Source organism: Artemia sp. Qi Xiang Cuo, chromosome 9 (genome assembly GCF_049724085.1).
Source record: "Artemia sp. Qi Xiang Cuo chromosome 9, ASM4972408v1, whole genome shotgun sequence".
NCBI classification, from domain to species: Eukaryota; Metazoa; Arthropoda; class Branchiopoda; order Anostraca; family Artemiidae; genus Artemia; species Artemia sp. Qi Xiang Cuo.
This window is the reverse complement of record NC_142802.1, coordinates 32,989,419-33,005,804: the sequence shown is the minus strand read 5'-3', so window position 1 is coordinate 33,005,804 and position 16,386 is coordinate 32,989,419. Positions and strand designations below refer to the sequence as shown.

Below are 16,386 nucleotides of genomic sequence, written 5' to 3'. Positions count from 1 at the left end.
GGAACAAAAAAGCTATTTCTCTAGTGGAAGCGAGAGTACTATCGACTATCGCCGGTCCCTTTCACGGATATGACTGTCAGATTTCCCTGGTCAAGAATCCTTAAAGCACCCATGATACTCGACGCCGGCCCTCAATAAGATTGACAGTTCATTTATTTTAGTAACCTATACTGAACTGGGGAGGGTTTAGCTACAGATTTTTCGGTTCAGAATCAGGATTTTCGTTGTAACATTCACCGACAGCTCTACTTATTCCCATACTTATATTCACTTATTACTTATACTACTTATACTTATACTACTTATACTCACTTATTCCCAGTTCTCTTTTTTAGATGGCGGAGACCGCAGTTTTATGTCCCCTTTGTGAACGTTCAATAGACAACTCAGAATCGTCGGTACTGGCAGAAAAAGGAGCTACGGCAATCAATGAAGCTAGCAAAACGAGTAGTACCAGCATCTCTGTCGAGGCAGGGAACCAAGTCCATGTTACTTACAGAACGACTTTCACAAACAAAATATACCTGTCGAAAATTGAGAATGAGAGACGACGAACCTTGCAAGAAAAGACGGAAGCAGAAAAAGTGGTACTCCGATCACGGACTCCAAGTTTCAACTTCCAAGAGTGTTGCTTTTTCTGCACTACAAGGATAAATCTCAACACTACCCACAGAAAAGGACACGAGTGGTACAAGGTTCGGACTAAAGACTTTGAAGAGAGTATAAAGGCAGTGTGCAAAAGCCGTAATGATGATTGGTCAAATAACGTTGTTCGCCAAATATGTGCAGTGTCAAAGGTGCACGCAGTTGACACAATTTATCACAAAGCCTGTTCTTCTATGTTTCAATTAAATAACAGCCTTCCAGCCAGATTTGCGACGCAAGAACTTTTTGGAATACTCGAAGATACTGAGCCAGATAAAAAACGTCAAAAAGGGGGAGGCCAAGTCAAGATGAAAGATATCAGGCGTTTTTGAAGCTGACTACTTTTTTCGAAGAAAATGACGAAGAACAGTATACAGTCAGTGAACTTGTTGTTAAAATGGGAGAGCTTTTGAATGGGACAGACCTTGAACCGTACTCTAACAAGTACTTGAAGAGCAAGCTTCTGGAATATTTCATTGACCAGCTAGTATTTGCAACTATTGACGGTAAGGCTGACGTGGTGACATTAAAAAAAAAGCATCAGCGATACTCCAGGATTTTTATTACTTGGACAAAACCGATAACGAAGAGAGTGAGAAAATCAAGCTTATTAGAGCAGCAGCAAAGATTATCAAAAGTGATATCAAAGGACTGCCAGCACAGAAGGAATCATATATGACCGCAAAGCAGATTTCTTCTGGAGAACAGCTGAAAGGCTCTCTACCTAATAGCCTAATGGTGTTCTTAGATGAAATATTCGTTGGAACCGATATTTGCTTCAAAGTGCTTGCCATTGGCAATACCATCGTTCAAGCAGCTCGCCCGCGTGCCCTCATTTGTCCACTGCAACTAGGCTTAACGGTGCAACTGGATCACCATTTCAAGTCCAGATTTCTTATTGACACTTTACACAGCCATGGATTCTGCTCCTCCTATGCTGAAGTCCAGAAATTTAAACGCTGTGCATCAGTCCATGATGAATCTAGCCTTGCAGGAGTTACCTCCGCTCATGCTGTGCAGCATGTAGCTGATAATGCAGATCACGATGTTTGCACGATGGACGGAAGAAACACTTTCCATGGGATGGCTCTGCTAGCAACAGTCACGTCTCCTCTCATTAACAGCCGATCACCCATTCCGAGAGTTGAAGTTTCATTAGATGAAGTAGCCTAAAAAGGAAAAATTCCCATCTACCCTTACCACTTAAGTAAGACAGTGCTTTCAAAGGTGCAATATGAGAAGATCCCTGGCAAAAATGTCAACTCGATCACTCGATCAGCTCTGGTTAGCTACCGGGTTCCTGAATGTCCCAAGACCGAGCTGGAATGGATTCATGCAGTCAGTTTTCTCTAACCAAATACATCATGAAACGGGAAACCTTCGCAGCAAGGCAAGCGTCTTGTTTTTGCCGATGATTGAAATCCCGTCTAGCAACGAATCCTGCGTTTACTCAACCTTGGGCTTTGTAGCTTCGCAAGGCAGAACCTACGTATTCACACACATTCTCATATTTGACCAGCTGCTCTGGTGGAAGTCTATGAAGATCCTCAAGTCCGACACGACGAATGAGCTGAGTAGTATTGTTCTCAATTTAGGCGATTTTCATTTGATGATGAGTTTCGTCGGATGCATAGGACACCTCATGCAAGGTTCTGGTCTGAAAGAGGTTCTGGAATTTTTATACGCGACTGGTGCAGTGCCGCACAGTCTTTCTGGAAAAGTGATTTCTAGAGCTGTTCGATCTCACATTCTCGTGAGCTCGGTCATATATGCTCATCTCCTCGAAGAACAGCAAGCGACGTTGACGTCTCTAGACATGTCTACTGTCTTCGCTAACGTACTGGATGGATACCTCCCACCCGAAGATCTCAGTCATGATCCCCAGCTCAAGCAACTTGAAAACTTTCTCAAGCAGAAACGCCAAGACCTGCTGACTCAGAGAACTGCAAAGCTCTAGTTTCAGTATCTTGACATGGTTGGGATACTGCTTAAGTTCATACGTGCCGAGAGACTAGGCCTGTGGGATTTGCACCTACAATCTGCAGTAGAGATGCTTCCGTTTCTAGCAGCATCTGGACAAAACCTCTATGTCAAGTCGGTCTGGATATACCAGCAAGAGATGGCTAAGCTTCAAACTAGTCACCCACCAATCTTCGAAGCATTTGAACAGGCAGGTCACACCATTAGAAGATCAGAGCGACGCTGGGCTGGGCTCTCGGCAGATCTTGTCATCGAGCAGGAGTATATGAGAAGTCTGAAAACATCGGGCAGTCTTACAACTGGAGGTGGGATGACAGAACAGCAGAGAGCCATTTGGGTTCTGTCAAGACCAGCATGCCTGGAGATCAACCTCTTGATAAAAAATTTGACAAAAATTTGTTATTCGACAAGTGAGCAGCACCGCGACATGAGTTCCAGTAGAAAGGAGCGGGACTTCGACGATACCCAGAAGCTCGTCGGATAATTCGGAGAATCTTTTCCGTTCAGAGGTGACAATTAGCTTAGAAACATTGCCAATGGTATAACTTCTTCCCAAGATGTTAATGTTGACGAGGCCGATGTGGCTGGAAAGTTGATTCTAAGTAAGATGACGGGAAAAACCTTGAAGGAGCAAGTCTTCAAGAAAAAGAACCAAGTGACCCTAATGAATGCCAAAAAGGCGGGGTCCTCTGTGGTAGCGCACATAGATCCGGTGCTCCTTTTCCAGCGGTTTATAATAGTAGCCCAACGAACTGACCTCCGAGAAGAATACTTCAAGTACGAACTTTGTACGATTCCTCCTTCTCTTTTAGAAAGCGATGGCCTTATGAGAAAAGCAAATAAGCTAGAGCTTGCAAAAGCGATCTTTCAGGCTTACGGGATCGAGACTCAGTCACCCTCAAGACCTGTTTCTGCATGTAACATCATCTTGGATGGTGGTTCTCTTCTACATCGAGTTCCATGGAAGGTAGGGTCAACCTTCAAGGTCATCTTTGCTTCATACGTCCATTACGTACAAGCAAGGTACCCTAGTGCGATCGTTGTGTTTGACGGATATGAAGGTGGTCCAGCAAACAAAGATGCTACTCATTTACGTCGAGCAAGGATGGTTGGCCGTCAAGTTTTTTTCACCGAAGAGATGACCCTCTGCATGAAGAAAGAAGAGCTTCTTTCATGTGAGACAAACAAAGGACGTTTCCTGAAGCTGCTCAGCAACCATTTGGAAGCCGTAGGTTTCCGAATTTTCCACTTGGAAGGAGACGCCGACGTTCTGATTGTAGAAAAAGCCGTAGAAGCTGCTAGTCTTACATACACAATCGTGGTTGCTGATGATACTGACATCTTGGTTCTTCTGATCAGTCGATCAGATTCGCGTTCCGGGCGTTTATATTTCTCACCTGAAGCTAAGTTTGGCGGTACTAGTACAGCTTGGGATATTACTGAGATGAAGCAGAAGCTAGGAACAGATATCAGCAATCTGATACCATTCTGTCATGCCGTGCTGGGTTGTGACACAACCTCTCACCTTTACGGAATAGGAAAGGGCAAAGCCGTTCAGCTCCTACTTTCCAACAAGAGTTGTAGGGACAGCGCTGCTATATTTGGCGACAAGCTCGCATCGCTTGACGATATTGTGGCAGCAGGAGATCGAGCATTGTTGATACTGTACGGTTGCCCTGATGTTTCGAACCTGGTCACTGCCAGAAAGCTAATCTTTCTCAGAAAAGTGAGCACTACCACCACTTTCGTGCATCTACAAGAGCTGCCACCAACTCAGGCAGCAGCAAAGCACCACTCGCTACGTGTCTACTGTCAAGTTCAAATCTGGCTCGGGAACCCAGTAGATCCTTTACGCCTGGGATGGAAACTGCAGGATAACGAAGTTTTTGCGCCAATAAAAACAGATCTCCCTGCCGCTCCGTCTCAGCTGCTGAAAATTATCAAATTCTCGTGTCATATTGACGGCTGTGATAGTGAAAAGTGTACCTGTAAGAAAAACGGACTTGAGTGTACTAGCCTATAGCCTGCCGTACCTGTAAGGGAAGCTCGTGCAACAATTCGAAGTTTCAAGAAGAAGAACTTAGTGAAGAAGAATAACATTTAACTGTGATGATGAAAAATCTAGTTCCTACATTTTAATGATGTGCAATTTCTATATATTTGAAAAATAAGATAAAATATTTTCTCTGAAAACATTAAGTTAGAACCTACCTTGTCTCATGGTGTTTGGCGCTGAGGTGTTTCGTCATTCCTGTTTATTGTTGTTTAGTCTTTTTTTTCTAAGCCTTTCGTGTACATAGCCAAATAGACTACAAGAACGACAAACTTATTCCGTAGTAGACCTTGATAAACGCTGGTAAGAGTTTTTTTCCCCAAAGACAAAGTTTTTTCCCCATCTTTTTTTTTGCTGATAAATATTTTTCATTTGGTCAGGTAATGAAATGAGTATCAGAAATGAATTCAGAGCCAAAAGCTGATCTAAAAAGATGTGTAAAACATTATAGTTTACGTTTTTAATTTTTTTCCCGGTTTTTGAGAAAAGAAATAAAAAAACATTAAAAAAAACAATTTCGCATCGAGCTAGAGATTTAGATTTTTGATATGTTGTTTAGCATTTTTTTCCGGTCTGGATGGTGAAAAAACCATTTCTATACCAATTTTTTCCTGGTCAAAACTTATTTTTCTCCTACTATTGTGGTCCACAGAACCTTTTAAAGTGGCAAAAATCCTAGACACTACACCCATAACTTATCGTTTGCGCAATACCAAAGATGAAGAGATTCTCGGCGGTTTTTATGACTATGAACTACAAAAAGTTAAAAATAATAGTGAAATCTATCAAATTGAAAATATATTAAAGACTCGTACTCACAGGGGTAAGAAACAGTTACTTGTTCGGAGGCTAGGATACAACTTTGATTATGATTCTTGGATCGGTTTTGAAGATATTGACAATGCCCAATGATTTCTATGTAACATTTACGTCCAACGTTTCCGATCCTCTCTACAATGACTTGAATAAAACAAGTGATTGTTGGACGAAAATCTCCCCCGCCATCAAAGTTTACGGTGCGTATGAAGTGGCTCTTGTCGGCCGTATTCTCAAAAATACCTATGACATCCTGAGAAAGGATCGTGTGTATGATATAAAAGTTATACCATTCGATTGGTCAATCTTTGTAGGGTATGAATAGGTTGAAGCACTTAAATCTAGCGAATATCCGCTTGTCAAATTGAAATATATTGAATATGATAGTATGACAGATTTCTCTCGTATAATCAATATAAAAATCTCATATCGTAGGAATGATACATTCCATTTTAATTATTCATTGGAACACGATAGGATTTACATTACCTCACCTGTTGACACCGACATAATTATTCTCAGTGATAATCTGAGAGACGTTCTTGGTTTTAAACAGAATATGATCAATGTGAAAAACGCTGGCACTGTTAACGGGATGGATCAAGCTATTTTTGCTGATTATCCACCTGGTTTCGCCTCGGTCTCTTGCATTTTTCTCTATGCAGCTTTTGTGGAAACATCGAGACTTGGTAATTCAAATGTCCCCCTCCTACGTGTTCTTGAACGAAAAACAACTCATGAACTTGTTCATCACTATAATATAAAGCATCTTCAGTATGTTCCTGTAAACAATTCGTATTTGGAACTCTGTCAGTTAACACTAAGAAGTGAATTGGGTGATCCTCTAGCAATAAGAAAAGGCTTAGCAGTGATTACATGTCATTTTCGACCCATTGTCGGCGACACAATCACCTAAAATGAACAATAGAAGAATTCCAATTGTCTGTCCCGATATCAATTGCTATGTTGGTGCTCTGAGTCCACTTCAAATAGGCAATGGATTGGACCACTACAAGGGGCGTACTGCAATGTCTGGCTATGGTCTTGTTAGCTGGTTTGCTAGGCTATTTCGTTCTGCACTACCCCTTGCAAGAAAATAGCTTGTACCTGCTGCATCAAATTTTGCTGCCTCAACACTACAGGACTGGGGGTCGGGTAAGAAGGAGAGTGTTAAGGAAAATATTAGATCTTCAGCAAGAGCCCTTGGTGGGCAATTAAAATCTCAGCAAAATGGGAAGGGATTGAAAAGAATGCTTGCACATCATTCACTCATCAGTCTCTACCCAGGCGGGAAGCGAAGGAGATCAACAAGGACTTTGAGGAATAAAACAGCGAAGACCAATAAGCAGAAAAAGAAAAATATTGTTAGATCAAAGAAGGATTTCTTCTCTTAAGATGACTTATCTCCCCCACAAGGAATCACATTCATCAATCAGTTCCTCATTGAATCTGTTCAATTCTGAAAATATTGATGTCAGTGTCAAGTATGGCTACTATGAACAATTTCACCCCCAGCAACCCCTCTCGGAAAATATACACTTTCAAATATTTTCCAATGAAGACTATTTCATTGATTTGTCATCAACATTTATTGATTTGAATGTTGCGGTGAAGGAAAAGTCAGATAACACAACTCCAACTGCTGCCGATGGTCTCTCCTACAAAAACTGTATTCTACACAACCTGTTCAAACAAATTAATGTATTTATTAATGGAAATTTGGTGAACACTAGCAATAACTTATCCAACTATGCAAGCTACATACAATTTATGATGAAGACACCAAAGGCACATAAGGAGTTGAGAGGACAGTCATTGGGCTATGAATATCGATCAGGTGTTGATACTGACGGTAAGTTGACTGCTACAGTGACACAAGAGTATCATTTAGTTGGAAAATTAAATCATAAGATATTCAATATATCCCAATGGTTACCCCCCAATGTCAAGATTGACATAAAGTTGCAACTGGCCCCGTGTAATTTCATTTTGATAAAAAAACTTCCTGCAGCACCCGATGCAAATGTTATTATCACATCGGCAATTCTCCACGTCCGAAAACGACAGGTTATGAGCTCTGTTGCATTGGCATTGGAAAACCCAAAAGCCAATGGCAACAACATTAAACTTCTTGTCCCCCATACAATCACCAATCAACGTCACTTTGCCACCGGATCTCGTAGTTATACCGATTCATCATTTATCAATTGAGAAATAAAATCAAAACTTGTATCGACCTTTGCGAAGGGTGGGAGTACTATTGGATCCTGGACAGAATCCCACCGTGATTTTAATTTTTTTGGTCAATCTAATCTTGTTTGTAAATTAAACGGAATTTCACTGCACACTCTATCATTTGACAAAAAATCCTATAGAACTCTGTATGAGTTGACCATGCAAACCCTAGATCATGACTCCCAACTATTTGAAAATGGAATAACCGATTCAATGTTTTTAAAAAATCATGGTGTAATTGTTTTGGACTTGTCGGGGACCGAGTATCACGCTAATATCATTGAGTCAATTTGAAACCTTTTGGGAAATCACACCCGACGGCAGTGTTCTACTAGACCTTGCACCATGAACACAAACCAAACAATCAACTTATTTAGTATGGATCCGTACATGTCCCAGTACAAGTCCTATTGCATACCATAGGACTTCATTGAAAAAATTCCAAGTGTTAACGATACCCTAATCATTGTTAATAGCAGTCCATCGACTTTGAAGACAGGCCATTGGCTATGAATCTTTCAAACAGCGAAGAATATTGAATTTTTTGATCCTCTTGGCCTATCGTATAAATTCTACACTCCATACATCAGCAACTTTATTGAAAGCAGTGGGAAAACTATTATTCAACATCAACGAAGAGTACAGGATTTAACGACTAAGACAACAGATGTCGTGGCTATACCTACAAGTAGTTTCTCGACATCTACGTTGACTTACCTCGATTGAACTACTTTCTAGTGGAAAATATACTTACAAGCGTGTTTAATATTGATTTTAGTGCCCTACGAATAAAATGTTCTAAAAATGTATTTGAAATTGTTTATTAATAAATGAAAAATGTATATACATGATAAAAATGACTTTTTCTACTCTTTAGATTTCATCTTCTACTAGGTATAGGTATTTGTCGATAACAACTAATGTAGGTAGATTATCTGAATTCACAGTATACCGATCCTGATGTGCTGGTATGTCAGGGTCGCATTTTCTACAATAGAGGGTAACTTCACTCTTATCATATCTCTTTGTATAGTCAATAATACTATTCTCATTCATTTTGTAGAATTCACATGTTTCAATTTGCTTATTTGAAGCAATGTCACAAAAAATATCCTTAAGTGGCGAATCACATTCTATGACAGCCAAATAAAAAATCAGTGGGCTTATAATCATAGTAGCCATTGTCTTCACAACGATGACGTTTGTTGTTCTAACAGTTGAATCGCTGACCCGGTTCCTCCTCCCAGAACAATCTAAAGCCACGACGATACCAATCTCTTAGCAATAAACTAAAATCACACTTAGGATTCTTTCCAATCATACCAGGATATGTATTCTCCCACTGATTACATTTATAATAGTGGCAATTGGAGCATAGTGGCCCTCTAGGATGAGAGTCACACACCTCTTTAAGACAGGAATTACAACCTTTAATTTGTATAGCATATCCTCTATGCAATTTACACGGGTTGCATAATGTGTACTTTTCATCATACTCATCAATCATTGTACAATTCTCACATGATGACCAGCTTCCCAATGTATATATGCATAGTAGACATGTATGGAACATTTTTTCATGTGTTGACACTCTCACTGCCACAATGAAACTGAGCTACCAACAACCAATTGAGTGGAATAGAGAGAGAGAGAGAGAGGAGTAAAACATCCTTGAACTCCATATTTCTCATGAAAAAAAAGTCCTAAATTTCTAAACTAGTGTTTAAAAGCATATCCACAATATTATTTTGCTGTTTCGTGATTAATATGTCAGTAAATTGTGTAAATACCGTTGGTCCACGACGTAAAAGCTTCATGCAATAGTCTAATGACGGAAAATCAGTTTTCATTATATCAAGAAGCATTCCCTGAGAAAATATCTTCCTTTGAATAGACAGCTCTTGAAAATCATCATCTAGAATTAAACGTTTTTCCATAAACACAAGATTCCTCATGATTCGTTCTTTCTAAAATCTATCCATTTTTTAGAGTTCTAACACTCTCACAAAAAACTTCAAACTAACCAAATATTTTTTCTACTCTTAAAAAAAAATACACGCTAGCCTACTATAGAAAAAAAATATCTTTGATTTAGAAACAGTTTTATTGAACATAAGTACAACAATAATAATCACTGATTCAATTTGTTTTAATCCATATATTTCACTAGTGCATCTAATGCTGCCTGAAGTCTATTTATATGCACAATATTCAGTTTCGCAGCAAAACATAATTGCTCCTCCATTTAAAATTTGCTCAATGGTTTCACATATCTAGCATACATATCATCCCATTCAAGGCATAGTCTACAACCTCCTGTTATTTCCAGAGCCACTTTTGGTACTCGTATATCTTTGCTCCAGCTGCTACCGGCTCCACCATCAACCTTCAATAGTGTAAATGCTCCACTCATTTTCTCCACTAATATCGTCTCAAATAAACTATTCTCTCTGAATTCAATTCTCTTACTAATATGAATTGCAATGAAAAGTCACTCCTTTTATTCGAATCCAATTACTAATCAAGTTATCGTATATGTAGTAACCTCCGCTCTCTCTGACTGGCCCTAAAAATGGGTGTTTCCTCAAAAACCAGTGTGCGTGCATTATACAATCTCAACTATAGTTTCAAAACGTGTTTGATCACTTTGCATGGAAAGGTACCAAGGGAACATAGGTTTGAGAGGATACTCACTCTCTTTAAAAAGGTTTAGAGGTGCCTTAGAATTGCAGAGGAAGGAACATAAACCCTTAAAATAGCATAGGAACGAACATAAACCCTTAGAATAGCATAGGAAGGAACATAAACCCTTAGAATCCATACGACATTGTGAGAGGCTATTCACTCTCTTTGAAAAGGTGTAGAGGTCCCTTAGAATAGCATAGAAAGGAACATAAACCCTTAGAATAGCATAGGAAGGAACATAAACCCTTAGAATAGCATAGGAAGGAACATAAACCCTTAGAAGTATAATGTACTACTCTACTGATTCCACCATGACCTGAAAAACGATCAGAAATTAAATAAAAAAACATTCCTTTTTCCCGAATGAAAGTATACTAAGGAACATTTTTTAGATGGAATCGTCCGCAAAAAATTGGCTTTCGGGAATTCACAGCGAGGATGGCATTTTCCTGGAGTAATTTCTCAAGAAAAAGAATTTAACGTGGGACGAACGTTCTATGGAGGGATTTTCCATGGGGGGAATTTTTTGTTTTACACTCGGATTGCTAGATGGCTTTATTTCCACTCGTTTTAGGTTTAATGTAGCTCTTTACTTTTAATTGGAAAACTCCTTTTACGGAAAACTTTTTAAATTAATAGTATCTTTTGAGGCATAGGATATTCAAATTTCCTACAATAAAATTTTGTATAACACTATTTTTCACATCTTCTCTTGTAGGTTTTTGTCAAGATGAAAAATATGGAAAGTGAAACTGAATTTGTGTGGCCAAAAGACAAGTTTCTTGCCCGTCTTTATTTGATGAAAGAAGTATATAGGAACTACGAGGAGGGTGAAGAAGAGTGGGATTTGCCACCGGTAAGATTTCTCAAACCTAGTAAAATTAGACGAGAATTTAGTCTTGTGTTTGTTTGTCATACCATTTCAAAAATGTATACATTTCGAAAAGAAGCAGGTTTTATAGAGACAAACTACTGATAATTGTGCCTTGCATTTTGGCCCTCTTTGGGCAAAAACTGATATTCTGTGGCGGAAACAGCAGAGAACACCACTCTGCTATGGTTTATGAGTCTGAAGGACCTATTTAGGGTTAAAGGTCATGGAAAATTCATTGACCGTATTAGAATTTCCATTTTTTCGAAATTGACGGTTGGTGACAGAATATGGTAGAAAACGCCACTGAGGCGTTACTGAGGCATAATCTCTTTTGATAATTTAAAAAGCCACTAGAAAAAGGGTATATCCATACCTAAGAAAAAAAAGAAGAAGAAACAAAAAGAGGAAAATTCAATACTTTCCATGCAAAAACTTCCCTGAGAGCTTTTCTGAAAAAACTATTTATGAATAATCGCCAACAATTTAGGGTTATTGCTCTTAGGGCTGTGGTGTTATTTTTATTAGTCATTTTAGTGTTTCTAACAGAACGACTTTGTCAAAACTTGGATCTAATATAATTCGACATAAAGTTCGGAGATGTAGTAGAAAAGGGCACGGGAGGGAGCTTTGTTGTCCTTAAATCACTTTTGGTCCGTACAAGGCAATTTGGAAATTCCGTTCCCAGTCAAATGAGCTCCCTCCCAAGTTTCTATGACCACTCTGTTCTTAGAGAGACCTTTTTTATAACTTTATCTAGGATATGCCTCAGGGAACGACACGGACCCCATGATTTCCGGGGCTATGGCTGTAAGTAATGCTCATGGCTTAAAAATATGTTTTATGATGAGAATATGGGAATCGTTTGATTTTGAGTTTGTGAATGGCAAGAAACTTTCTGGAATCGTTCTCTTGTTCACAAGAATCAGACACTTTTTGGTGGGAAAGGTGTGGATTAGGGGATATGAAATAAACTTAAAAACTTTTATTCTTGATTAGCTTGAAAATGGCTGTCGTAAGTCTTTGAGCCGAGACGAACCTAAGGTAGAAAATAAGTTCCAGGACACAACATCTTCCCCCCCCACCCAAAAGAACTGTGCCCGAAAAATAAATCAAATTTTTTTCGTGATTGGCTCAAGGTTTTTATGCTAAAATCTTTAGGCATAATATACAGAAATACCGAAAGTAAAATATAAAAATTGTTTACCTAAAAAAAGGCCCAACAAAGGCCCAACAGTGACAAAAAATTTTTCTTCTCAGTCATTTCTCACAGAAGGGTGGTCACTGAAACATGAAAGGGAGCTCGTTTGACTTGGAACTGAATTTTCTAGTTGATATTGGATTAAAATTCAACCAATTCTAAGGAAAACTATTGTTCTATTTACTTTCTGTATTTGTGCCCCTTTAGCCCCAGGACTTGAGCATAAAATTTTTGATTCAATCAAGAAAAAAAATTGGGTTATATTAGTAGGGAGGGGGGTTAACATACTAAGCGAAGTGACGTCACAGCCACACGCCCATGGGAGGCCAAAGAACATACTGAACTAAGTGACGTCAAAGCCAAATTAGAGCTAGAAATACTACCGGGATTGGAAATCCGACCAGATTTCTGGGAATTATTAGCTTGAATTTACGTAATAGGATGGTGTGTAAATGATACAGAGAGGAATTACGTCGAGCTTATAGAGCTTCGATTGTGTAAGAATTCACGAAAGAAAATCAATAGGCTTCCTGGGAATTTCAATATATCTGTGGATAGTTGTCGATACACAAAGGAACGTTCAGAAATTACTTTTAGTGGATTATTTGGGTGAAACCGATTGTGATATATTAGAGATTGTTTGTACAGGAAAAAGTTAGAGTTTCTAGGTTGTGGTCACTATAATACACAAGCTCCAATTTTCAATATAGAGGCTCCATTAAGAGTTATAAATAGGTAGGAAAAAAGTTATCAGAACGTCAGATCAGACCTCATCTTTGAGGGTTATAAAAGCAAATGGATTGAAAGTCACACTGTTATATTTTCTTTCTTAACATCGTCTTTTTCAAAGTTCTTCCCCACCTGAATGAATCTTGATTTCAACTACTAAAAATTACTAACACTTAATATTTCGACTTCAACTGTTCATGCAGACATCCAGCAATAAAATAAATACTAAAAGAAAATTAAGGAAAAAGTTAGAATTTTTAGGTTTTGCTCGCTATAATACTCAAGTTTCAATTTTCAATATAGAGGCTCTATTAAGAGTTATAAATGTGCAAGAAAAAATTTATCGGAACTTTATATCAGACTTAATCTTTCAGGATTTAGACAAGCAAACGGATTAAACATTCAATTCTGACACTTTCTTTCTTAATATTATCTTTTTAAAAGTTCCCCATCACCTAAATGATTCCTGATTACGACTTCTAAAAATTACTAACCTTAGACACTTCACCTTCAACAGTTCTTGCATACATCCAGCTATAATTATCAATATTAAAAGAAAATTAAGAAAAAATTAAGAATTTCTAGTTTATGGTTGCTATAATACACATGTTCCAATTTTCCATATAGAGGCTCCTTTAAGAGTTATAAATGTTAAAGAAAAAAGTTATCAGAACGTCATATCAGACTTCATCTTTCGGGAGTTAGACAAGCGTATAAATATCAATATTAAAAAGAAAATTATCACCATTTTCAGAAATTATGCAAATCGAAAACAACTATTTTTAAACACTTTTACCGATCTGCTAATTTAACTGTGTAGATACAGTTTGTAGACGCTCATGAAAGGTTCAATTGCTCTTTGTTCCTAAGTAGTATGTGAAATTTAGACAAAGATATTAACACTTAGATTAGTCTACAGAGTTTAAAGTTTATTCATTTCAAGCCTTTTTTCTCATATTTATTATTTTTGCCGATTGAATTCAGAAGGGCACTTAAAATGAAGTTTTATTTTTAAGTCAGATTTGAAAAAAATTAAGTAGAGTTATTATATGAAACTACAGCCACTCGTTTATATTTGGGGTAATGAGAGATTACACTCTATGGGGGGAGGACACATGTTTTTCAAATAGTACTGTTAGTTAAGCTTAGCAACAAAAAATATAAATATCAGCACGCCACTGCTACAGTCTAAGGGGATGATCCAAGGGCTCATTGGGTACATTCCTATGTCCTTCTTTTTCCAAATTAGCTGGTGGAAATATTAAACAATGTAGTCAATTTATGAAAACTATAATACTTTTTTAGGGACGTGGGGGATGATCCAAGGGCACACTGGGTACATTCATATGCTCTTCTTTTTCAAAATTAGCTAGTGGAAATATTAACTAATTTAGGCGACTTTGAATCCTATAATATTTTTCTTAGGGAGGTGAGGGATGATCCGAGGGCTCCTTGGGCACATCCTTACGCCCTACTTTTTCAAAATTACCAGGTTGAAACATTAAAAAATATTGAGCGACTTATGAAAACATTAATATTCTCTTAGGAAGGTGGGGTATGATCCATGGGCACATTGGGTACATTCATATGCCATTCTTTTTCTAAATTAGCTGGTGGAAATATTATACAATGTAGGTGACTTATGAAAACTGTAATATTTTTTAGGGAGTTTGGGGCTGATCCAAGGGCTTATTGGGTGCGAGTTGGGGTAGGGTCCTCTCAAACAAATAGAATAATGTGGTTGCGGGGCAACACTTTGTTTTTATCTATTGTTTTTTCCCTGTGTCGATGTTTTTAGTTTAATATAAACTTTCGAGTACTACTTCATAGTAAGATTCGAGGGTTGAGTTGGATGAAAATAAAATCTGTTGTTCGAATGGGTTAATGTGATGTTTGAATTGAGTATGCTAATGGTTTATTGAATTGGCTGTTAGGTATCCTTGGAAAAGTAACATTGCCTTTTAGGTTACCCCCCTTGCTCCAACCTTTTCTCAAAATTACATGAAATATGCTTGCCGCTGTACCAATCGTACGCTATGCTTCCTCATAGAGATAAAGCGGATTTTCCTGTGGTACTCTATGGTCGGTTAATAAGACCACACGGCTGTACCATTTGAGAACCTAAGTTACATCAAAAAACCACACAACAGTTTTTAACATGGATCAAAGCGTAGAGTTAAGAATTTCTTTTTATTGCGAGTGTGCTATTTGTAAAGGCCACTATCATTAGTTGAATAATTGGTAGTAGAGTAATGCAGCAAATTTAGAAATCATGGAAAATGAAATATAAGAGGACAATCTGCGTCAAATGAGAAGAAGAATCTATGATGAAATGGTGAGAAAAAGGGTAGGCTCATCAGTTTCTGCAGTGAAAGAGAGTGACCAATTCACAAGAAACCATACAAAAAAAGGACATCCTCTCCATTACAAGGAAGATCAGGAGCACAAGGAAGTTCTCCCAAAAGGAGGTTCGATATAGCAGAAAAGAAAGATCTAAAGAAGAGACAAAAACAAGATGGATATCTCTATAGATGGCACTATCAAGAGAGAACACGATGAAGCATTCTATGATGCAGATTCAGAATGTCTAAAGTTGTTCAACGATGTTCATAATGTATAATAATGTATGAAACATATTTTTATGTTAATATTGTACATGTTATTACTTCATTAAAAATATACTATACATTACTTTGCTATATTTCCATTATTTTTAGAATACGCTAACACCTCAAACGCTTAGAATATCTATTAAAAAAGTGGAGGTGTATGATATTAACAAACATTTAATATTTTTCAAGCTTAGTTACATAACAATTTCCATGTTTCATTTGCATGCAATAGATACCGAGAGTTTTATGACTCCTCCCAACAACGGATTCTACGGGTTTTATGACTCCTCCCCGCAATGAATTCAGATGGCTTTAGGACTCCTCCCCCTAGTCACAAGTCTTTCTAACCTTGAGAAAAGATATAAAATTTTGATGAAGTACTTCTCTGCTTAAATATTACATTAATACCTTCCAAAATGATAGGACTATATGACACAGAATTGATTGGTTTGAAAAAATCATCTTGTGGTGTTATATTTGAATATGTATTTTATTATTGTCTATGGAACTCGAAGAAATTGACGGTTATCATAGGATTGTGAACTATAATATGCTTGAG

At 37.8% G+C, this 16,386-nt stretch overlaps 1 protein-coding gene across 1 annotated transcript in view; it reads left to right on the top strand.

Moving 5' to 3' along the window:
* The window catches only part of LOC148948584 (kinesin-like protein KIF28), a 288,269-nt gene extending 274,656 nt beyond the window's left edge, over window positions 1–13,613 (top strand). The window contains exons 16-17 of the mRNA XM_089094971.1: window positions 11,133–11,270; window positions 13,590–13,613. Coding sequence (XP_088951097.1) covers window positions 11,133–11,270; window positions 13,590–13,613 — 162 coding nt within the window. The remainder of the gene's footprint in view (window positions 1–11,132; window positions 11,271–13,589) is intronic.
* The last annotated feature ends 2,773 nt before the right edge of the window (window positions 13,614–16,386 follow it).